The 25,657-nt window shown below is 37.4% G+C and overlaps 1 protein-coding gene across 11 annotated transcripts in view; it reads left to right on the forward strand.

Moving 5' to 3' along the window:
• The window catches only part of TMTC2 (transmembrane O-mannosyltransferase targeting cadherins 2), a 234,089-nt gene that overhangs the window by 98,336 nt on the left and 110,096 nt on the right, over window positions 1-25,657 (forward strand). For 6 of the 11 annotated variants that reach the window (XR_010362153.1, XM_064419624.1, XM_064419623.1 and 3 more), the window contains one exon: window positions 1,575-2,145. The exons of 1 other annotated variant lie outside the window; for it this stretch is intronic. Coding sequence is in view for 5 of the 10 variants with exons in the window: in XM_064419624.1 (XP_064275694.1) it covers window positions 1,575-2,145 (571 nt within the window). In the remaining 5 variants the exon portion in view is untranslated. Of the gene's footprint in view, window positions 1-1,574; window positions 2,146-8,614; window positions 8,730-9,093; window positions 9,138-12,892; window positions 12,940-17,345; window positions 17,368-25,657 lie in introns of those variants that run through there. 4 more of the 11 variants (XM_064419629.1, XM_064419628.1, XM_064419630.1 and 1 more) reach the window with 4 other exon arrangements.

Here is a 25,657-nt window from a genome sequence, read left to right on the forward strand (position 1 = left end):
GCAACCTGATCCACTGCATAAGCAGAAGTCAAAATGAAAATTTAAAATATTCTAAAAAGCATCATCAGATCTTTAAAGGATTTAAGGTGACCTCTCTATAACCTTTATGTGCTCAGAGACAAAAGAACATGCTGAGAGGAAGCATGTCTGAAAGCATTACAGCAGCATGCTCTGGACAATGGAAATGCTGAGCTGTGTGGTATTTGGAGTATTTGCATGGAGATTCTGTGGTGCAGTATATCAGTTTTGAGCATTTTTCTTCTCAGATCAAGACAACATTCCTGAAATGAATACCACAAAAAAAAAAAAAAAGGGGAGGGGGGGGATTTGCTCACAGGTTCTAAGTAATGGAGAATGTGACGAGAGTCTTGCAGTGTGAATTAGTCATGCATTTTAAATGTGGGCTTGAGTTTCACACCTTGTTTTTCCTTCCTCATCTGAACTGAAAAATTATTATAGGAGAGTATTTATTGATAAGGCAGATAGAGGTTTTTAAGAGAGAATGAAATAAAAATCACCTCTCATGTTTGGTTTTTTGAATAGAAGAGTCTTGAGCTGGCTGGATTCTTAATTACCCTAATAAAATAAATGCTAAATGAGTTAAGCTCAGTAGTAACAACAATGCATCTTTAAATAATTGCTTAAATACAAGTAACTAATTAAATTCTAGTCATCTCTTTGCACTAAGCAGGTCTCACACCTTCTCCCACTGCATAAATTTAAATGCAAATCTTTGTATTTGTACAAACACTACAGGAGACAGATTTTTACAGTAACGAATTAGACTTGGAGACTGCTAATGGCTGGCATGAGTTCTTGCCAGTGTGGTTGTAAGCATAAATGCTGAAAGCTGCAGCATTTTTTTTCTAATCAAACTGACAGACTTGAGTTCATAAGCTAATACAATGTAAAAATGGTTTGGTTTTTTTCCTCAATTGGAAATAAAAGAAATTTAAAAAGAGAGTGTATTTTCATACGTGAAATATTCTGCTGTCTGTCTTCAGCAAGGTGTTGTTGAAAATGTTGTCAGTCAAAATATGCACAAGACATACAAGGTCCTGTCCAGAAGCAGAAAATTGCACACTCCTAACAACTTCTGTATTTATTGTTTACCTATGTTAGCAAAATCCATTCCCAAATCTAAATGAAAATTTCAGTATAAAAGGACAGTTGGGGTTTTAGTTCTGGTAGTCTGGAGGATCCATTGTTTCAACAATAACATTTGCAAGATTTTCATATTTCTTTTACATTTTAATTATAATTCATCAAATCTTAACTGATAACTCCTGGGTTAGGCTCAGAAGAATGTCACTGAAGGGTGTTTTAATTTAACAGAAGAAGTGTAATGTCTGTTTCTAATGTTTTAAAAGCCAATTTATATGGAAATTTTGCTCAAGAAGAAAGTCAATAGATATGTAGTTTTTTAACACCTGCTGTTAAAATTTAAAACTTGAATTGAAGCAGCACCAAAGCAATGCCATTTTTTTCTTGTAGCAGTGTGATTGCATTTTCACAGCCTTTCGTTTGTAGCCAATTTCTTCTGTTAAAATGAAGTTTTTATTTGTCTTTTGTAGTCGAGCTATCAAGACAAACCAGGACCTTTTACCCGAGACGCCGTGGATCCATATCTTCTACAATGACTTTTGGGGGACCCTGCTTACTCACAGTGGGAGCCACAAGTCCTACAGACCTCTCTGCACACTTTCCTTCCGCATTAACCATGCTGTTGGGGGAATGGACCCATGGGGCTACCACCTTGTAAATGTTCTCTTACATGCTGCAGTCACTGGCCTTTTTACAAACTTCTCCAGGATCCTCTTTGGCGATGGGTACTGGACCTTGATAGCGGGCCTGCTGTTTGCATCTCATCCCATCCACACGGAAGCCGTAGCAGGGATCGTAGGGAGGGCGGACATTGGAGCCTGCCTCTTCTTTCTGCTTTCCCTCATGTGTTACGTGAAGCACTGCGCTACCAGAGGGTCCTCACCAAGTACTTGGGGCTGGATCTTGGGAGCAGGGCTGTGTGCAGGATGCAGCATGCTGTGGAAGGAGCAAGGAGTGACTGTTCTGGCCATTTCAGCTGTGTACGATATCTTTGTATTTCATCGACTGAAAATGCATCAGCTCATTTCTGCTTTATACAAGGTGAGTCTCCTTTGAGGTAAGCGATTTCTGAGGCACCTTCACTGTTTAAACAGGTGCTAAGTGAGTTTTTGAGTACACAATAATTCTTAGTAGTTTAGTCAACTCCCAAAAATAAGCTCAGATGTTTAATGCTGAAAGAACACTTCAAGAGCTTTAGTATGGTCTTTTTACATTTTGTTTAAGCAATGTGTTATTAGCCACTGCTATTACTCAATGCTGGGGATGGGTTTTTTCAATTACTTTCCTTACTTCAGGCAGCTCCCTCATTCTGTTTTCTGTCAAGCACTGGATATTTGAGTTGAGCACTGGATATCTGACTGCCTTTTGCAAAGAATTTGTTTGTGCTCTTATCCTCTTGTATCTTGCAAACTCAGCTTAGTTTGGTCAGGTGTGCAAGTTCGGCAGGCAGCTGATATCATCAGCTTTGCACCCTGAGGCAAAGATAAAACTTATTGCTCTAGTTTAACAGAGATGCATAGGACTTGCTGCATGCCTTTGACACCTATTTTTTCCATCACCTAGTATTATTGCCTTGATAAAATAAGTATTTCCAATTTTTTAACTTCTTCCCCAGAACAAACAAGTAAAATAAGCAAACAAAAAAACTCACCAAATCCCCCAGCTTGCCACTCACAAAACTCTGTGTGTTTTAGTGGTACTCAGAAATCCCAGTTAAAATCAAGAGTCTTTTACAGCATTTGCCGTACAAATGAGTAAGCTGAGTATATGTAATTTTCTTCTCAGTCAAATGGCTGTCTTTCAGAAAAATACTGTCTTGACAAAAGGACAACAGTGTTTCATTTGGATGTGTTATTACATTTTTCAGTGAGATGTAGATTGCAAAAATGTAGTTTGTTTCATTGCTTTGCTTACCTTAAACACCTTGATTTGAAAATTTTGTTTTCTCTTCCAAATGTATTGAAAAGAAATTATAGTTTTTGATAAAGCAGTGGTAATTTCTGTTTGTACAGACGATATAGCTGCAATATAAAAGGAAAGTAGTTGGGTAAAAATCCCAAAACACCTAGTCACTTGTAGTTTCCTCTTAAATTGCTCTAAGGTGTTAAATTAGTTACTACGGTCTTTTCTGACAGAATGGAAAAGGAAATAATAATTTTGTATATATATATACAGACATATTTGGGTTTTTTTATTCATGTGTAATGACATGTAAGACCTCTGAATGTCAGTAGCCAAATACTGCATGGTGCCTTGTGCATCTAATACTGAGCAGAAACTAACAGGAAACTAATTAAGTGGTTGCATTTTTTTTCCCTAAAGTACATCTGCAGCAGCAGGTTTTATACTGAAAGACACAAATATGAGACTTTTTCAAGTGCTTCAAGGAGTTTAGTTAATTACTCAGGTGTTAACCTATCCTGTGGAATTAAACAGTCGTAAAAACATTCATATGACAGAAAATTATGAACATCTAGAAAATTTTTATTATTAAACACTCATTGCTAAAACCCAAAATCTTTGCAGATGATTCTGATGGACTTTTAATTGAGAAAAGCTTGTTCTCACCCTTATCCTCCTTTTCCACACCAAGGCCAGAATAAAATTGGTCCAGAAGAGACCTGAATGATACAGGTGAAATCCAAGCTTCCACATCCTAACTTTTTGAACACAAGGTCTCTCTTCCTAGGTGTGGAGCTCTAAATTTTGATGCCTTGCTTGTGAGGTTTTTTTGCACCCACCATCAGAGTTGCCCTGGACAGAAAGCCAGTGTCTTTGGAAATTTATTTTTCATCTATAATGCTAGGAATAGTAATTCTGTGTTTTGTAGATTACAGACCTTTGTGAAGATTTGATTTTTGCTGGAGACAGTTTTATGGGGAGAGACTACATTAAATGAAAATATGAATATTTCAATTGATTGGCCAGAAATGCATTTTTAATCACTAAATTGCTAGGCTGCATGCTTCTTGCATATATGTTCAGGCTGAGGACTGCTCAGCCTGAAAAAATTAGAAAGAATTGTTTCCATGTACCTGTTCTGGAATTTGTTCTTTATGTTTTCCTAGTGTAATACTGGGAGAGAGCAACTTCAGGAGAAAGGGGGGAAAAAAAGACATCAAAAATGTCAGTTGAGGTAAAAGTTGTAGTCTTTTGCAGTGTGATGGAGGGCAAAAGTATAGAATGAAGCCAAGGAAGAAGAGAAAATAATTTAATAGTTGGTTAGCTCTAGCCTTTACTTCCTAAGTAAGCAGTAACTGTATGCTTTGTAATGGAACAGTAGAAAGGTCCTATCCCTTTCAGTCTGCCTAGCCTTTGGTTCAGCCCTGTCCAGCTGAGCTGATATAGCTGTTTCCTAGGCTGTGCTGGAAACTGAACTGAGAGGAAATGCAAGTAAAAAAATAACCTTTAAGCACTACACCCTGACCCCAAATATCCCAGATACATCTTTTAGGAGTTACTTTAAAGCTGGATCAGATCAGTTTAGTTATATTCAGTCCTTGTCATTGCCCTACAAATAGCTGTACTGACTAGCAGTGAGAGGAAAGATGCAGTGTGGGCACAGAATCAAGGGGTGGAGAGAGATGGATTTGGGGGAGTGGCTGGTTAAGGGCCTGGGCTTGTATGCTGCCAGACTATGGCTTTCAACTTTGAAAACTATGAATTTTCTAGAATATACCACTGGGGAAACTGAGACACAATTATTTATATTTAAGGAATAGTGAAACTACTCACCATCTTCAGGATGGTCAGTAAAGTATGAGCTGGTACCAGCAACTTGAAGAATGCTCCAGCTGATGGTAGGATATGGTATTGGGTGACAAGCCTATTTTTTTCCATTGTGTTCTTATCTTTGGGCCAAGTATCCAGTGATATAAAATGGTGGCTACTACACAAGCCAGTTATCATGTGCATCCTGATTTGTCACATCAAGAGCATGAAAACATCCCAGTGCAATTTGAGTAGACTGGCAGGGCTTCTAAACAAGGTAGCTGCAAAGCTGGACCACTAGCTGAGCAGATTAATGTTGTCCCTTATTTAGAAGCTATTCTTGAGGCATCTTAAAAATTTATATTGTAGCAACTTATTAAATGATCCATCTTTTTTCTCTGTCATCTGTGTATTGGTTATTCAGTAGAACTTGGCTGCTGGGTTTTTTTTCTGCTGCCAGGTCTTGTATTCCTGTCTGCCTGTGATGCTCTCACTCTGGCTGGAAAAGTTGTCAGTCTGGACTCGTTTCATTTGATTAGCTCTATTTTATTCCAATTGGCTGACAAGAAGGTATTCACTGTCTTTGAGCCAGAAGATTTTGATAGAATTGTATTTATTGCTGTCATAAATGAGTTGTCTGAAATGAGAGTAATTGAAAAAGTGGTGTTCCACTAGGGGAAAGCATTCATTGTGGAAGTAAGTTAGACTTGTTTTATTTTTCAGGATTCTAGAGCTTGAGTAATTTCCAGTGTAAGTTGCATAGCAGGTATGCAGGTTGATTGAGTTGTCAGGTGTGATAGGTATCAGCAGCTGGAGTTGTGCAAGTTAAACCACCAGAGGTGTAGGACTGGGAGGGGAAGCTTGAATGTGGGAGAGAACTGTGATCAAGTTTGTTGTGTGCGAATATAGAGGCTTAATTGTTTTGTGCTTGCAATATTCAGCTTGAGTGCAGAAGCATTAATCAACAATCTTCTGTCCAATTAATAGTCAAAAGCTAATACAAAACCTGCTGTGCTGCTCCTTTTTCATCTTGTGGGTTTTTTAGGTTTTCTTTTGTCTGCTTGGTTGTTTTGTTGGGTTTTTTTTAAAGTGTGAGTGGATATGAATAACATTAGCAGTTAAAAAGATGGGCAAATGCATTTAAAGCTCATTTTTAATATAACAGTAATGATAAAGTATTTCTTGCTCTGTGGCTTATGTATACAAACTGCTGCACAAAAATAACTAAACCAGATGTAATTTCTACTAATGTTGTACTGCTACAATACAGTAACATTTTACCAGATCACCATATTGTTAGTACAGGGAGTTTGTTATACCAAAATAGGGAAATGTATCTTTTCCCATCACGTATTTGATTAAAATCTCCCTCTGGGAGGTCTGTCTCACATGTGGAATTAGTTATTGGTGTCTATAGCTTAACATGAACCACAAATTGGATTGCAGGATGCATTATCTAGCCTCCTGTGCTATTATAACAGTATTGGTTTTGTAAAAGGCAATTTTATTGGAGGCCTATATTTTATTTAAGGTAATGATGTAAACCTGGGGCCTCCATGGATGACGTTGTCAACCACCAAACCATATTTTATAAAACTCTACTTTCTTTTATGGTCATGGAATGGTCTTAGTTGTGGGTGATATGCTGCTGGGCATTAGATAAAGCTACTGATTTTTGAGAACACTCTAAACTTCAAGTAGGCCACTTTCTGCATTCTTTAGTCTTTGAAGTTGCTACTTTTAGAACTATTGTGCTTTGAAAAGCAGTGTGAAAACAAAATGCTACTCTTGATTTAAATTTGCAGTTTTATCCTTCACTTCTGAGGAGCTCTAAAGCCTTAGTCATGTAGTAGTCAGTGTTGCTTATTACTCATCTCTTCCTCATTTGCAAGTTATACTGTTTTGCAGTAATGTTTCATCATTATTTAAAATCCAACTCGATGGTTTATTTTCTGCTCATTTTCCAGCATCTAAGAAATTTGTTGTGCCGAACTCTCCCAGAGGTCTTGATATTTTGGCACAACTGATTGGAAACCTATTATTTTCTAAGTTATTTCTCTTCTGGGTGGGCATGGTCCAGTCTTGTCTCTATGTCTTTGAAGTCTAGTATTTACAGTGTTTAGACTGTTATGATAGCAGCTACTCCCTTGCAGGACAGACTTCATCCTTGGAGTCAGATATTTAGTAAATATGCTTTTCATAGAGACTGCTTTTATTCCAGTTAAAAATAATAAATAAATTACAGCTTCAAAACATAACTTGACCTTTCACAGGGTTCATTTTCCCTAACAAGAGTCACATATTCAAGTGCACTGAGCTGTTAAATATTGTGTTTGTGGGCTGGGTAACCTTTAGCATTTCAAGAACTCTGGAAGAGATTGGGGGCTCCATTGCCAGCTGGGGCCCTGTTTATCCCTAGCATCTCATTCTGCAGTAGTCAGCTGGGGGTTAATTTTCCTGTCAGCTTCAAGGCTGTACAAAATGCTGAAAATGGTGAGACGAATGTGCCTGCACATACATTGCTCATATTTGGGGATGAGCCAGCCTGATGCTTTTCTCTTCACTCTGCTGGATGGCAACAGCATGAGGCCTGTGTGATCTTGACCATCACTCCCCACACCAGCTATTTCCTAGACAAAATAAGCTTTTTCCAGTTTACTTCTCCCTCGACAATTTCAAGTAGCTAATACTGCTATTTCCTGTAGTTCCCACAGCTCCTTGCTGCTTTTCTGTTTGATCCTGAAATAAGAAAAGCAAGATTGGTCTCCACTATCTGCTCAGAGATATTGATCTCCTGCAGGTCCCTGTGATGTCAGTGGAGTGGTACTGAATTGGCCATCAATATGTATAAATAGCTGTTGTTTCCTGAAAATATTTTCGTGGGATGATTTAAACCACTAGAACAGATCACATGTGACAAATACAGCATCTTAAGGCAAATTTATCAGAGTTGTATCTTCTGAAAAATGAGGAATCATGTCTTGCTGAAGTCACTGACACTGGCATATCACAGTTTATATTTTAATATTCAATCTGTAATGTCTTCAGTGGAATTGCCACTAAAATCCCCATTACTTTTATCTATCCACTTGAAGTCTACAGTAATATTTAGGAGCTTGTATTTGAGAATGCTTCTCTAGGAGGATGAAAAAGGCAAAGTCTTCCTTAATGAAAAAGTAAATAAAAAAAGAGAGAGACAGCTTTTCATATTTACAGGAACTGTGGAGACCCTTCAGTTTACCAGAGAGGTTAGTTTGCCAGAGAAAGGTTGTTACTCTCTTCAGTCCTGCATGAGATTATACTGCATGGTAGCATACAAAGTTGCTGTGCTTCTCCATTCTTCCCTGTTGTGGTTTAATCTCAGCCACACAGGGCTGCTTGCTCACTCCCTCCCCTTAGGCTGGGGAAGGGGAAAACTCAGAGACTGAGGTAAAGGTACTTTGATAGGTAAAGCAGAATCTGTGTGTGCAAACAAAGCAAGGAATTCATTCACTGGTTCCCATGGGCGGGAAGGTGTTCAGCCACGTCCGGGAGGGCAGGGCTCTATCATGCACTGCCCTTACTTGGGAAGACAGACACCATCACGCTGAATGTCTGCCCCTTCCTGCTTCTTCCCATGGCTTTAAATGCTGAGCATGATGCCTTATGTCTGAAACATCCCAGTGATTAGCTGTTCTGGCTGTGCCCCCTCCCAGCTCCTCACTGGTGGGGCAGTGTGAGGGGTAGAAAGAGCCTTGATGCTGTGTGAGCACAGCTCAGCAATAGCTAAAGCATCTCTGTGACATCAACACTGTTTCCAGCACAAATCCAAAACATAGCCCCATTCTAACTACTATGAAGAAAATTAACTCTATCCCAGACAAAGCCAGCACATTCTCCCTGGCTTAAAAGGGATCTCTTTTAAGAGGGACAAGGTAAGAGTTTCCACAGGCTTTGCATAGTTTTTGTTAGCACTTGTCTTTCATTCTGAGGTTGCATGCCAATTACTGACGTCAGCAGCAGAACTTTTTCATGGTGGTTTTTAATTACAGGGTATTGGGGAGCTCACTATTTATGACTCTACAAAATGTATGCAAATAATATCAATCAGAAAATGTTACTCTCCTATTTTTTAATGTTTTCATAATATTTAAGGAATCACTTGAAAGCACCAAGTTTATCATATTGTCTAACAACTGAGTTTCAGAATATTAGGCATTATTACAAATGTACGTTTTTCTTCATTTAGTGATTAGTTAGCTCCCTTATTAAAGAAACTCTGTAAATCTGTTTCCCCAGAAGCTGAAAACATTCCTGTTTAAGATATCAGTATTAAAGAACAGGTAAATTTCATGCTTTTTGGTATGGTTAGTCAGTGTTTAATACTTACATGTATTTTTTGCTGTGGTAAGGGGACTTGGGTTTCTGCAAACTTTGAAGGATAAGAAATATGTGTAACTTTGGCCAATCTCAAGTTTTCCATTTGTTCACTAGCTAGAAAACAGTGTTCCTTTCCCCTCTGGCTCTGTTTCTCCCATGGGTCAGTTGACCAGGTACTGGCCGCAGAATTGGAAAAACACCACACAGTGCTAAAGCTCAGTGGTGTTTTAATGAGTTAAACATTTCCTGATGTAATTCCTTTTGTGCAGATTTGCCTCAGGAATTACGCCTTACTGCTTTAACCTGGTTTGGTGCCGTGGTTAAAATGCATGCAGTCATGGTTGTGTTCATCAGGTATGGACTGTGTTTGTTAAATGCCACACAGAAAGTTTATACCTGTGCCTGTGCGTTCAATCATAAGTATTTGGGATTGGTCTCTTAATGTCCTGGTTTAATGATGTGTGGAATGCTTGTAGCTCCTGGAGAACTTTACCTAGTGAACTCATTGCACTTGGTCAATCACAGGTAAATAGGAAGCTAAACCTCTTGCTCCCAGAAATCAGGGCATACAATAGTAGTGTCAGAAGAGGAAAAACCTGGAAGTATGTCCTCCATCAGAATCAGATACATTAGGGAGCAGGTGCAGCTTCTGGATGCTCTGAGTTCAGACCTCCAGGAGTTTGTTTCAGCACCTTGGGGAAAGGTAGGGCTGCTCAGAGTGTGAAGGTCAGGCTCCTGATTTTTTGAGCATCTTAACTGTGGTCATCCAAGTTTTAGCACTCAGCATTACCTGAGTCTATTCTATAGAGCTGCATTTTCAGTTGTGTTCCTAGAGTCCTGCCCAAGAGAGAGCCATTCCTGGTACGTGAACATGGGCTCTGCTTCCGAGCTTGAGAGAACTTCTTTTGAAGGAGCAGAGCCATACACAAACCCTGAGCCAGAAGGGAGAATTTTTCTGATGTTAGGTTTAAATTTGAATTTTCTGGTTTATGCTCAGTTTTATTTAACTTGTAATGACTTAATGATTACATACATGCTTTTTCTAAGTGAGTGGTTCTAAACATTAACTTATGTAGACACTTAAAATATTAAAAAGAGGGGAAGTACAAGTGTATGAGGTTTATAGTGGAAACAGCCTTTGATAGAAGACAGCAAACACTTTTTGGCATATTTACTGGAGGAACTGATAGATATTTCGTACCTATTGCATGTATTTTTTTTTTCCACCTGCACTATATATTAGGTATGGGGAGGGAAGGAACCCATGCTTACAATTTTGTAGCTGTCTTTATGGGTCAGTTACTGCGAGGTGAATTTCCAGCCTCACTAACCTTGAATGTCACTTATAGAAGAGAAGAATCTCTTGATACTATGGGTAGTCCTCATTGGGAGAAAGGGAAAACAAATTATGTTTTATTCTTGAGTTTCTAGGAAACTAATTGAAAGTGGAAATAATAAATAAAATGTGGAAATTATGTTAAAAATTATCCAGAAGGTTTTGGGGGAAGGGAGAGAGAATTTTTGTACTTGGCATTTAAATGCCAGGTAGAACATATGTACCTTTTTATGATCAGAACTGTAAGGCTTTCAAACACATATGCAGATTTTTTTTAAGGCTCTAGATTTGATTAGGTTGTACAAAAGTCAGAGCTTCTGTGACATTTAATCACCAAAATCTTGTTTTTCTCCTTGATAATAAAATATGGAAATAAATTCCCATAGCAACAAAGTCTTTAAAGTGAGTGTGGGGACATACTGAGTTAATAAAGGCAATGAGGGAGCAAAGGAAAAGAGGGGGTAGAATTGTAGTGAGTCTCTGTAAATTCTTCCTCTCCCAGAAAACAGGACTTTGGGGGTTATGGATAAAGTTTTTTGCATGTTTTAGTCTGCATGTTTTAAAAGTATCCTGTGCAGTTTGTATTGAAGGTTGCAGCAACAGCAGTGTTCATTTCGTAGGGATTTTGGGATTATGGTTTATTTCTAAAATATATGTTTATTATAGGTCTGTCTCTATACTTGGAAACTTTTCTCTTTAAAACATTATTAAAAGTAGCAAAACATCACCACAATATAGCTCTCACAAGTTTTAAAAGAAAAGAAATGCCTGTTTTTTAGACTTTAATTCTTCCTTCTTTGGACTATTTAATGTATAGCATTTTTGGTGTTTGTAATTTGAAATCTGTGGAAAGTCAATGTTAGTGATCTTGTGGAGTGATTTTTCTTTATTTAAGCAATTACAGTCTTACCTCTTCTGATCTGAGCTGTTAGCCAAGAACTTGACATTTCATGGGTAATTCTGGTTGAGAATATGGATTGAAAGACACCAGGTTCCATGATTATGCAGTCCTGTTTAGTTTTAAAAAAATCCCAAGGATAATTTCTTCCAGAAAAAAAACTACCCAACTATGTGTCTTTATTCCAGTTTGAAACACCTTTCAGCTAGAAGGTACCTGCATAATATATATTTTTACCTTGTTTTCTTTGCACCTCCTCTGATCTCTTACTGATTCACATATGTACAATACCATACCAACCCAATCCTCCCCACACTAAGCTAGAAAAGAAAAAAAATCTCCCCCCCAAAAATTTAAAACATTCCCTCAAATCAAACAAAAAAAAAAAAACCCCAACCACACTCCCTCTATATATCTTCATTGTGGTAGTGACATTTTTGCTTGGAAGAGTTAAATTAATTATTTTTTTCAGTCAACTTCTGTAAAAGCTGGCTAACTTTAGGGACCTTGGTACAGACTGCAAAAATTGATTTAAAGGCAAGGTAAGTGGGTAGGGCCCTTGGCTGCATCATACTAGACTGACACTAGTGCACAAAGTTTGAAGCTGGTCAAATGGTGCATATCTGCTAGTTTTATAATTTGACTTAAGTTTTTATGAGCCCTCTCTTTGTTAGGACCCCTTGTAGTCAAAATAAGTTAGCACTATTGTAATCTCAGGCCTTTCAAAATAAGAAGGAAGTGTTAATTATTTAGAAGTAAACGTTGGAAAGTTTTAATTTGCTTTGTGTTTTGCAAATATGTAGAATAAATATTTTCAGGATTTCATCTCTAATACTGAAGTTTGAAAAGAGGAAAGAAAAATTCCTTTCTTGCTCAAAATTGTGCTTCTTACTTGATGTTAGGATACTTTCAGATAAAACTATGTCCTGGCTGCAGCTGTGGCAGATTACTTGATATCTATAATCCTACTTCTTACCTGCAGTTACATTTTAGGTACTATATGTAACCCATTTCTTTTTGAAAAAAAAAACAACAAAAAAGAAGACCAAGCACAATTAATATCTATTTATATTTTAATTATTGGTTTGATAGTTCCGTGTTGATGTATTTTGAAGATGTGATTTCTAAATGCAACTTGGATGGATTTAAAAAAGGTGGGGTTTTTTATAATTTTCAGACCAGAAAATTCTTTGCACTCCAGCATAGAGCACGATACATATGGTACTGTATTAGTTGTAGATCCTATTAAATCACCATTTCTGCCTTGTCACTGCCCTGCTCATGGTATGGCATATTGTCAGCAGTCTGTGGTCACACTGAAACAAAAAGGGCTGGTGTGTCCTTGTGCTCTCAGGTTGGTCTCCAAGGCTCTGAAATACCCAGATGGCTCCTCTGTGCTCTGATAATTACCCCTGGCATCATCAGGTGAAATATTGAAGACATAGGTGTCAGTGTACCTTCTTCACTGTTAATCTGCCTGACTCATTTAGTGACTGCAGATCTACATCCAGTAAGGAGGTGATATGTCTGTGTAAGAGCTACCTGGCATAGATATCTCCTTCAGTTATAGCCTCATTTTCTAATGGAAATTAATTCAGTCTGAGACTGAAACCTTACTCTGAAGCAGCAGAGATTTATTAGTAGATTTATTAATGAAGACAGTGCTCTTTGACTTAGTCCTTATTGCTCAGTGTTTTTAGCTTCAGGTCTATACCAATCTTAATCAAAATGTTTGGCTTTTTCCCTGTTATATTTAGAGTGAAAGAATTTCAGTTCATGCTTAAGTCCAAGTATTTGGACTATCTGCTGAAATTATAAGGAAAAAAGGGAGAAGGTAAAGGTGGGAAAAAAGCACATTGATTGGGAAATTGAGTGTATGAAAATTTGAGAACCTATACAGGTCAAATATCTCTGTATTAATCAGCAGAACTGTTCTTATCAGCCAGATGATATAGCTCCTTTCCTTTGTCCTTATTGCATGCAGTGTTTGTACTTTTTCTTGTAAATTTTGGCAGAGCAATGAAAAGTGAAATTTTAGAAAATCTTTTTTGATATGTGACCTTCCATTCCATGGCATTGGTGGTTAGCAACCAACATACTGCCTCCATGGGGTAATAAATTCATGTTTTAATACAGTTACTTGTTTTGCTTGTAGTGTAGCAGACAGCTTCAAACCTTCAGGGAGAGCTTTATAAATCCGTCTGTCAGGTGCATTACTTTGCTGCTTCATCCTCTGGGCATGGTTACAGTATTTTGATTAAATGTTATATTACTGTGATACATGAATAATTTAAAATGCTAGTATTTTTTCCTAAAAAAAAGTATTTAAAAGAACCCCAAATGTACGTGTCTGAAAATGCAGGCTTAACCTTTTTGTGAGTCCCAAAGCCATATTGCTTCATATCAACAGACTTCTTCCAAGCCTGTCAACATGAAGAGATGCAGCAAAATGGCTCCAAATTTTTTTAGCTAGAAATACTACAAGTCCTTGTTAAGGAAGCTAATTTTTCTGTGCATTAAAGGAAATAAGTAATTTTTTTTCTCATTTCCCCCCCCCGTTGATACTGTCAGTAGTTGCGAAAATTTAAGTCTGTCATGTTTTCTGTATGTAGTTTTTTTTGTAAGCTGATACATTCTGCCAGTAGCTGTCTGCTACAGCAAATTCTTAATTGCAGAAATACAGACTCCTCGTGAAAACCTCCTTCGGTTTAAGTGCCCTGGCAGCCAGGAGGGCCAGCCCTGTCCTGGGGGTATCAGGCACAGCATCACCAGCCAGGCGAGGCAGGGGATTGTCCCCTCTGCCCTGCACTGGGGCAGCCTCACTTCAAGTGCTGGAGGCAGTTTTGGGTGCCATGATATAAGAAAGATCTTAAACTATTAGAGGGAATGCAAAGGATGGCAGCAAAGATGATGAAGAGCCTTGAGTGAAGCTGTATGAGGAGCAGCTGAGGTCACTTGGTCTGTTCAGCCTGGAGGAGACTGAGGGGAGAGCTCACCGTAGTCTAGAACTTCCTCATGAGGGGAAGAGAAGGGGCAGGCACTCATCTCTTCTCACTGGTGAGCAGTGACAGGACCTGAGGGAATGGCCTGAGGTTGTGTCAGGGGAGGTTTGGGTTGGATATCAGGAAAAGGTTCTTCACCCAGAGGTTGGTTGGGCACTAGAGGAGGCTCTCCAGGGCAGTGGTGACAGCGCCAAGCATGACAGACTTCAAGCATTTGGACAACAGGCACATGGTGTGACTCTTGAGGATGATTTTGTGTAGGGCTAAGAGGTGATACTGATGCTTGTGAGTCCCTGCCCATATGTGCATCCCTAGAGCATAGTCTGTGGTTCTGTATGTTGTCCTTTTACTAGAACAGAGGATCTGAAAAGGGCAGGTTTTTTTTTTTTTTATTTTGACATACTATATTCAACCCCTGTGCCTCTTTGCTCCTTGCCCATCTGCTGAAATTTTTATGATGCCAAGTGCTTCTTTAACAGGTGCTCTGTTGAGCTCAAATACACATTTGGAACTGGAAGGGGGAGCTAATTTTAATGATGTGCAATTTCAAAGTGGTTTTAAGAAATCAGAGTGATATGCTTCTGAGAAATTGTAATCTAAAACTAATGATCACAGATGTTCATTCAGGTATAAGAAATAATTACCATATCTAAAGTCGGGATACAGCATTTCCATTCCTATCTTCCACTTAATGCTTCAAAGTATTGCTAAGTTATGCTATTAGCTGTTACTTCAGAAGACTGCCCTTGGGATTGCATTAAAGAGGGTTTATAGTCCTGTGTTTTATGAGGATATATGCAACTATTTAGGACCTACTACCAAAAATCCATTAGAAATATGGATATGATAATTTTTTTGAAGGAAATGCTAGTTAGTGTAAGGGATTTTTTGAAAAAAGGACAACTGTGTAAAGAAATTTTGGGTGGTGGTGTTGCAAAATACAAGCTAAATTTTAGAAGAGGAATTTGAAGATGCCAGTTTTGAAAGTGTATCCTGCCATATCTTCCTGAAGATAAGGATCAATGAATTCAACCTGAATATCTGCTTGCTTTGGTAAGAGAGAAACTGTCATTGAAATAGATTCTGTAGGCTGTGTCATTCTGCCGTAATGCAAGATTGAAGTTATTTCTTGGTGTATAACATTTTAATATTTAAAAGCCAAAACTTTTTTTTCAGAATTTTCTCCACATGAGATAATTATAGGTAAAAAAAGTTAGAAACCAGACAAATACAGCATAAAATTGTGGGTTATATGCTTTTATTAAATTTTTTTAAATAAGAGTAACCAGAAAAAAAAAGCAGGTTTATCATGGTGATGACAGTTCACTGTTAATTTATAAAAAATTAAATAATATAAACATAATTATTGAAGGGACTTTTTCATGTTGTCTAGCAAGGAATGAACTTCTAACACCAGTTTGTCAGAATATTCCTTCAAATGAAGATGGAAGCCTCTTGTAAGGTGTGAACAGAGCCAGATCGGAAAGGTTCATTATCAGGAGGGAAATAAATAGATAAATCGTGCAAGTATAATGTGTTCCTAATTCATCCTCTGGTACCTTAAGATTTTGTCTTTACCTTCATGCTTTGTTAGAAGAAACATGTCCTATGAAAATAGAAATCTTAAGGAAAGAGAGGTGTAAATACATGTGATCTGTGGAAGCTTATTGGAAGATATGTTAGTCCAGACTCTCTCATAAACATGCAACAGATCAGGCCAAGATGTGAACAAAACTTTTCATTAACTAGTTTCTGCAGAATCGCCCTTTGCTTGAGAAGAACAATACAGGCCAAACCTAAATATTATTACATTATATGTGCCAAGACTGTAAATTTCCCATAGAAAGCTTTCTTTTAGGAAAGACAAAACCCAATTGCTCTCATCTCAGGTCTGTACTCTCCCAAGGACCCAGCTTTTTATTCTTTAGAATAAAAAGCAAAAACATTTAAAGTCTTATCTAAATATGTCATCTTTAAAATTCCAGCAAGGAAATGAAGTAGGAAAAAGTCATTGAACCTGAAAGACCTGCTAATTGCCCACAGATCTCTCAACTATGTGAAGAGTTATTTTGTCAGTGAGACTGAACAGTATGTATGTTGCTCTCTAGGTCTAGTAGAGTGTCTTACTAGAAAGAAGGATTTAAAAATGTGTATTTGACCAGTCTTTATACTGTGAACTATTATTTAGGGAAATGTTAACAACTGATTAGAATGCCTAGACAGTTGAATGACAGCAGATTTTTTTTGAGTTCAGGGGATAAGCTGAAGAACTTTCAGCACATTTTAATGTTTTTTTGTTTATCTCTGGATATAACCAACTTCTCAGAAAGTTATGCTGTTGTGTCTCTCTCCTGTCAAGTAAATAATCATAAAAACATGTGTGAAGCACCAGGAGATTCTCACTTCCTCCACCTGTCAATCCTAAAAGGGGAAATATTGTCCCTCAAAATTAGTAAATGTTATGATATATTTTTACAGAAAGCTGAAGTACCCTGCCTTCTGTTTTATGAACTCCATTTTGTATTATACCACTTCAAAACCAAACTTGTCAGTCTAAAGGTAACATCATTAATGAAATTTGATCAGTGACTATATTTGTAATGCAGTCCTCAGACCCCAGGGCACTTCTCAATTAGCAAGCAAGGATAAAGCCTATTGAGATCTACATCACTGAGATACCTTAAGAAAAACTCAGCGGGAAAAGATAAGCTGACAGTTCTAGTGTCTAATCTGTAAGTGCACACGTGACTGCTGGTAGCACATTTCAGGCATGAACCAGGAAAATACTGTCCTGTCAGCCCAGCACTGTAAAGGGTACCAGGATGTCACAATCACTGGGGGCTCCAGGAATCAAGGAAATGGACTGGTTCAGCAGCAGAATTCCTTGTATGGAGGGGGCCAGGGGCAACACATCAGCTTTCTTCTGACACATTTAGGATGCCAAGTACTGGAAGCAGGTATTTTGCTATGAGTCAGAGAAACAGAAATATATGAAACCCCATGTCTGGCAATTACAGGTGATTAACATGATTGTGTTTCCTTCTGAGTATCTTCCATTTCTAATTCTTCAAGTTCTAGTTTATACTCTAGAAGGAATTTAATTTCAGAACTCTTTCTGATGAAACTTGGAAATTTTTGATGTCTCACCGTTGATTTCTCCCTACCTAATTCAACCAAATAACATTTTTAATACTTTCTTCCCAGTATCCTCCTAAAGTGGCCTTGACAAACAGATGTTAGTTCCAAACTTACTTCTAGAATTTATAGCCTAACTATAAATGTTGTTTAGGCCAAAATTTAGCACAGAGCATAAAGTGAAAGAAAATAGGTTTGATATTCCTGAACTATAAATAAAATTTGCTAATTTTCTAGCTCACAAAAGATCTTTAGCAAGTTAACAATCTCTGGATGGTGTTGGCTCAGAGACTAGTTTAAGTGTAAATGTGTTTTAAAAGACATAAAGATTGCATTAATATGCTTGGAATTTCTGTCCACCATTCTACTTACTTTAGTGTCCATCAGTCAAGGAGAAGCCAATTTGGCAGAGGAACAATGTTCTCAAAGTTGAAGCACTTAAAAGCTTCATTAAAATTGTAAAAAGAATAGAGAAGATAGAAGCTTCCCTGAGAGAAAAATAATTCAGGAGCACCTATTTAGATACTGGAAATCCAAGCAGCAGCAACACATTCTGAGTTCTGTATGAGGCATGAAGTGTCTTGCCATGGTATGTGCATTCAGGGCAAAGCAGGCTTCATTAATGCTAATGATTGCAAACTAATTGTGTGTAGATGGCTTACAAGTTTGTTTGTTTTGCACTCCTCAAGAAATACATAAGCTTTATGCTGATACATACTCCTACTCCTCAAGGGCAGAAGTAGAGAGGTATTCTGTTGAAACATCTAAGTTGAAAACAAAATTTTCTTTCAGTCCTCATCACTGATAATCAAAGCCTTCCTCATTCAAAATATTCAGAAACAAATAACTGAATAGGATTTGTCAGAAGGTATGCTTGCAGTCCGGGTTTGGGATTTTTTTGTTGTTGTTTTTTGTTTTTTGTTTGTTGGGTTTGGTTTGTTGTTGTTGTTGTTTGGTTGGGTTTTTTTGTTAGTTTTTGGGGTTTTTTTTGGTTGGGTTTTTTTTTTTTTTTAAGGCAAGGCTCAAAACTGACTAGTCCTCTCTATATGGACCTGTGCTCACTATGACCCAAGTCATATTACATTCTCTTATAATTTTCCTTTATCTTGCTTCTGCATGGGAATTCCAAACCAATAGTTTGTGTACAGTTTTGGAGAAAGTTTGAATCCTATGCTTGTACATGAAAGTTCATTTTATATGTTATGAAGAGACATGCTGAAAGATTCTCCAGTTTGTGACCAAAGTTTTAAATACTTACAGGAGCTATTAAAAATGTTCTTTAGGTTTTGTAGAGTTTATGAATCCCTGTATAAAGGAGTGATACTTAATCACTTAATCTTTCATTTGACAGAGTCACTTAATCCTTTGGTTTTGCCAGTCTGCTTAAAAATGTTACCAAGATAATTAGCAATTTCCCCCCCCTCTTTTTTTCTTTCCGTGTAATATTTAAGACAGAATATTCTCTGTGGCTACTTGATCAAAGTTCTTGATCCTTTATAGATTTTCTAAAGCTACTTCAGAGCTTTCAAATGAAATGTGTTTCTTTTTGCTTTGAAAATAAAATAATTGGCAGTAGCTGCAGGAAATGCTTCTTGAAAATGGCTAGCAGTTTTTAAAATGCTATAACATTTATATAAGCTTTTATACTTATATTATAATAATTTATTTAATTTTGCTTTGCTTTCTTAATATTTGCAGAAGCTTTTGTCAATTCTAAAAATGTGATAAGGAAAGGGCAAAAAAATGTGACTACTGTTCTTGTAGCTGGTTATAACAGAAATTTACCAGAAAAAGGAAAAAAGGAATGTTTATCTCACAGGGCAGTGCTACAAAGTGTAGATTTTCCCCTAAGGAATCTGACAATATTTACCTTTTCCCCCTCTCTGCTTTAGTATCTCTGTTAAAATACTTCTCATGTGCCAACATGCATTAAACTGCTTTGGCAAGATGAGATGCATTTTTAAGAATGTCATGTTCTGTCAGTTCTGCCATTGACCCATTATTACCCTGGACAAGTTCATTCTGTCTAGATTCTTTTTCTGTGGATTAGGAATTATAATAGTTTGTGATAATCATGTTTCCATTATTTCAACAAGTAGCTATCCTCTAAAAAGCTTAATTTCTATAGGCTGGTATGCTGTAAGTTTATTTATACGTTTTTGGAAGTAAATGTCATTTATGATGTAGATTCCTCTTTCTTGAAGGATGTATTCTATTTGGGTTTGGGTTTGAACTTTTATAAAGTTTATAAGATACCAGAAATTTTGGAAGACATCTCTTTTGTCTTTGAGATTCCTTTACTGAGAAATTTTCCAAATAGGACTTACTCAGAAAAAAAAAAAGATATATGGAATATTCATTCTTAAAATTTTGAAGATTAATTTGTGTCAAGAAAAGGCCTGGTATTGGAAGTATTTTAGAATATGATAATTTTGTCTAGTGGTAAAATTGAAACTTTTCAGTTTGTAATTTTACACTCTAAATAAAACTCCATTTTAAGAGTTGTTTAGTAATTTTTCTCATCTGCCTCTCTTTCAGATCGCATTAAGCCTTCATTCCTTCAAGGGGAATGCCAGTTAAACTAAGTGGTATATCTTCCCCTTCTTTTATGTAGGTTAACTGTATCAGACTTCAGTCAGTTTTGTCAAATTGTATAATTTACAATAACCATGAAGAAAGCAGTGTAAAAACTGCAAACACCTTAGTCTTTAGAGAAACATATATATATACATATATATATAAAATATTTTTGTGGGAAATAGCTGTGCTATTCAGTGGTAAGTTTCTTCATTCATGCTTTATCTGCTGCACTGGCCACTGTAGCATTACAAGAACCTGTTCTATCTGCATACTTCTGTCAACAGGTCTTGCAGTTACTCATCAACAGTTCACTCTTTGCTGCAGCTGTGTTAGTTTGGCACAATGGAGGTTTTCTCTTAAAGTGGTGGCTGTTTCCCACCTGTGCAGGTCCTTGCTGCTCTGCAGATCTGGGGCCTCACGTGGGCCGTGTTTGCCTGTTAAGCCAGATGTGTAATCCATTAGGAACTTGCACCGCCACATTTCACACATACTTAACAAAAGATTTCCGTGAAATAGCATGGCTGTTGGCCACCTGGGACAGGGCAAAAATCCAAGGAGGTGCCCAAAGCAAAAGGTCAAATTCCTCAAATTTGCCCAGTGTCTCCCCTGCTGCTTCCCTCCTCCTGCCCTCTCTATGAGTGCTGCACCTGATAAAGCACCACCCAGCATTTCCCAGCAGGGTTATGAATCCTGAAAGCCTATCAGGAAATGACTGACAACTTGATGGAAGTGCCTCTGCTCAGCCATGATGGCCAAACCAGGCAGAATTCCCATTAGACGTATTTATCTAGGAATTAATACAATTACTTTAATCCATTGGACAAGTTGTCTAATCTTATAGGTCAACAGAGAAGAAGGTGTCTTTAACAATGTCAGTGTTGGCAATGGAACTAATACATACTCATGATTTCATTGTGGAAAAATTGTGTGGGGTCGATCAATCACTTTCTAAATAATTTCTGAAATTTGTTAATCTTCTTTAGGTTTTCACGCAAGACTGTGTTTGTGTACAAAGTGTTTGTTATATGATGTAGGAAAAAAACATGTCTACCTTTGCTTTAAGTTATTAGTGAAAGTACTTCCTTGATAGTAGGGTCTTACAGTAAATTTTTGGAAGACAGCAATATTTTATAGCTCTTTCTAGTTGCCCTGTGGCTGTACAAAGCAGGATCCAAGAGGGATGTGAGAAGGTGAAAAAAGCTAAGCTAATTCTTAAAAAAAGCTTTACATTCCCAGATATATATGTTACATTTTCCAGACTCATATTCCTCTCTTAGCTTTGTTTCCAGGGTAAAGTATTGTGTGAATTGTCTGTCGTTGTATGTATGAACAGTGCCCTGTGGCCAAGTACCATGTGCACAAGTCTGTCTAGGTAAAAAGACAGGCTCAGCACTGTCCCAGAAGGCTTGGCTTGTGAGAACAACTGGCTGGTCATCTCTCAGCAGAGAGATGCTGCTTTGCAAAGTACAATTCTTGTGGACATTCAGTAACTTTCAGTGTTTTCATATCAAGCATAGGTTAACTGTACAAAATGTTCTCACCTCATGTTCTTCACCACGTTTTATTTTCTAGATGCACTGTAGGAATGGGGAGTATCTTTGAGATCAGTTATATGTTGGGTGAATGATTGGGACTGTTCAGATTTTTCAGTTGCTCGCATCCTTGTAATACCTTCTTTTTTTTATGGGTAGTAGTGTTGAAAAGGCATGGTTATGGCTGTGAAAACAGCATTAAGACATATCCAGTAATACTTTTTTAAAATTCTCTTTACAATTCAGATGTACAGACCAATGAAGCCTTAGTAGGGGAAACTTTTGACTTCGGATAACATAAAGACGATTAGCCAACCAAAAATATCTCCAAGTAGCTTCCTTCATTCTTCATTTATTTATCCACCCCAAAAGCTAAGCTTGGATTTCTCAAAGCTCTTTTAACCCTCTTTGGACTCTGCTGGAAACTTTCAGGCTTATCCCTAAGCAGTTAATGTTAATGAAACAATGAAGGTTGTTAATTCACAAAAGGAGATCAGTTTGTTTAAGCTGATGGTTTTTGTCAGTTGGAAACTATCATGGTCAGCTAAAGAACAGTTGCTTTAGTCAATCAGATAAATTTACGGTTGCAATGGTAAAAACACCAAACAAAGCCACCAAAAACCCCCAAATCAATGAAAAAAACCTGTAGTCTCTTTAGGTGTTGTGGTGATTGTATGCCTAGGAGAATGGGAGAGCTCTTAAGTAGTTATTCTAGTAGGCCATCCAGCCAAATTCCTGCCAATTCACTGTATGTGTGCTCTCTCTGCCTTCAGTATCTGAAATTGTTCTTCAGTCTAAAACAGTATGGTCTACCAGAAATGCCACTGTGCTAAACACCTCCACTCCATCTTTAATCCACTTACCAGCCCATTTTTTTCAGGGGCAGTTTTTTCACTATCACACACTTCCCTTGCAAAGCTCCTTCTGCCTTCTTATGCTTTCTGCTGCTCTGTGCTGCTCTTCAAGTACTCCTTACCTATCTTCAGACAGAAGAGCTGTCCCAGCTAAAAGGGAGTTTGAACTGGGAGAGCTGGTGGGAAGGGTGAGGAGAGAAGAGGGGTCTGAATTGCGCTGAGAATCAAGGTGGGCAGTCTTCCCAGCGGAAGAGCTGGGACTGACATGGGAGGGTGAGGAAGGAAAGAGCAGTTCGCTGAAGCAAGCTTTTAGATCTTGCTTTGCTCAACTGGAGAAAACACAACAGGTCTCAGGAGCAAGGTCCTGTACTTCATCCTAATCCCATCCATGTTTTGTTCAGTGACATTTCTTATTTCTCCAGATATCCTTCCTGAAAAGTTTCACAATGCCCTTTGAGAAACCGGTTATATTACTGATAAAAAGTTTTAATAGGTATGTGAAAAGAAATTAATTAAATATTATCAAAAAAAGAACATAGGATTAAAAGAGTTACTTTATTGCAGCATTATCCAGTACATACCTTTAATCTTGGTACAATGATCCCCAGACGTATATTGATTATATTGATGATTTTGCAACTTCTTGGTGGGGTTGTTGTTTGTTTTTCACTTCGCTAACAGAGTTTTGGAATTGCTGATTTTTTTTTCTGAGCATATTGATTTTGCATGCTCTCACAGTCTTCAATCCAAAATGTAGTTACTGTGCAGAGGAAAACAAGCATATTTTGGTTATAGATTTATTATTTTGTGAGATTTTCAGTGGTTTAGCAGATAAGTTAGCAGATATATCCTGGCTAGTCTGGTAGTTCTAAAGACATTTGAAAAGTATACCTTCAAGCCAGAAGGATTTAAAACTGGGTCATTATGATTTTATTATGATTTTTAGAGTATATAAAATCACATTGCTGAGTCAAAGTAAACCATTTTTCCTCCCATCTGTTTTGGGATGGAGGGAGAATTGTCAGCCTTTCAAATTATTTTAATCAGAAGAATTTTGATTAACATTTGGAAGGAGCTTGCACATTTTTAGTTGGTGTAAACGCAGCCCCAGTGACATGTTCAGGACTGGAAATGTATTTCTTTTATGGAAACCTGTACTGTGACAGAGGCAAAATAACATTTCAGAGGATTTAAAGCATACCATTCTTCAAAATATGTTCCTCACTTGGTTTTAAAAATTTCTTTTCTTCAGAAATCAATACTCTGTGCATTTATTAAAACAAGCTGAAATGCTCTTCCTTTCTTTTTCTTTTTTTTTTTTTTGTTTCAGCTCTTCCACTAATGTCTGGCACAAAACAGTTGAACAGAGGGGTTGCATAATGACACCTAATATGTTTATACTTGAAAGAGCAGTATTTAAAGTACTCAGTCATGTGGATCTGTCCAGATCAAGAACTCAGTCACAGCATAAAAGGTTTTAGGGGTTACATTTTTAACATTCCTCACATAAATACATCAAAGCTCAAGTATTTCAAGAACAACCCAAATTCTTTATGCTTCAACACACTGATGGATCTGAAGAAAAAACAATACGCCAGTTCTCCAATTTTTTTCTTTTTTTTGATTGAAGGAGGGATATTTGCAGGAAAACAAAGACCCTTGTGCAGTGGTCCAAGTTAATTCAAGCATTAGCTAGATGGCACTGAAACATGCTTGTGCAGAGGTGTCAAAGTGGCTTGTCTGGAACATAGTCTTTGTTAAATGAAATTTCAAGAATAAAGTGTCTCTTAGCTGCTGCTTTTCCTTTTCAAACCATACTTATATATCCACAAGTGTTCATCTGATGAAGACCTTTTCTTTGAAGCATGCTCTCAATTTCACAAGCCATTTCCTATTCATTATGTATGTTGTCACAGAAAGACAACATAAGATAATGCTGAAATTTTTGCTAGCCATATTGCATTTTTTGATTTTTATTTCTTCTCAGAATTTGAAAGTCTGTATTTTAACATACAAAGGAAAACCTTTTCTTTGTCACTTTTCTAGGCTATAGCTATAGGAGGGACAGCATGCTTAGTGTTAATAACAATTTAAAGTATCAATTCTACATGAATTGCAGTTGTAGAATAAAAGAAAATTTATGTTCTAAGAGGTTAGCAAGTGTTCTAGCAATAGTAGCTGCATCATCAGAAAAGATTAGATACTACCCTTTTGTGAATCCACTACTGTCTGGCTTTGTAAGTAATTGGGAAATACTCAAGAGACAGTCTGGCCTAAAATACAGCTTTCAGGTAGTTTCAGGGTAAAAATGGACAAAGTAGAGCATTCAAAAAGCAGAGCTCAAGCACTTTCTACTCATCTGTGCTCCTTTCCAGTAAAGAAATTTAGCCTGCAAGGAAATTCCTGCAAGGAACTTTATTTCCACATGTCCAAAATCATTGGACATCCTACATTGTTTTGTACTCATCCACAGCAATTTAAAGAATCTTAATGCACATTTCTGCTGTTTCACCACCTTCCGCTTCATGAAGCTGCCCCTGTTGTCACTCTTGTGTTTGTAGAACTAATCTGCTGATGTCCTGAACCACTTGTAAACAAACAGGCATTTGATGTAAGATTTTTCTGATTACACTTCTTTCAGGTTTTTTTGTTTTGTTGTTTGTTTGTTTGCTTGTTTGTTTTTTGGTATTTTTTTCCCAGGTTGGACTCTTTGGACTTCTAAATAGTCAAAATTATTATTAAGTTCCTGTCCATTAAGAAGCTGATTAAAAGCAGTAGTTGAATGTGGTGGGGAAGTGGCAGGTCATGAACAAGTGTACCCAGCAGCTGCACACTGACATTGCAGTCCTGGTCATGTGTAAACCCTTCCAGGACTGAATCCTAGCTAAGATCCCAGCAAGGCAGTCCAGCTTTCTGGACATGCTTTTTAATCTCTGCTCTCTGTGGACCTAAATTTCCTCCTACGCTGATTTTGCTTGTGACCTTAGAGCAACGGAAGGGGTTTGGTGTTAGTTTCAAAATACTGTATGCTGATTGATCTTTCCTATTTGAAAAATCAAATCTCTCGTAAAGAGAAGTTGGTCTTTTATTTAATGAGGTTTCTTTCTGTCAGGGGCAGTGGCATTTTTAGAATAAAGGGGAACCTC

The sequence above is a fragment of the Passer domesticus genome, chromosome 5, assembly GCF_036417665.1.
Source record: "Passer domesticus isolate bPasDom1 chromosome 5, bPasDom1.hap1, whole genome shotgun sequence".
Lineage (NCBI taxonomy): Eukaryota > Metazoa > Chordata > Aves > Passeriformes > Passeridae > Passer > Passer domesticus.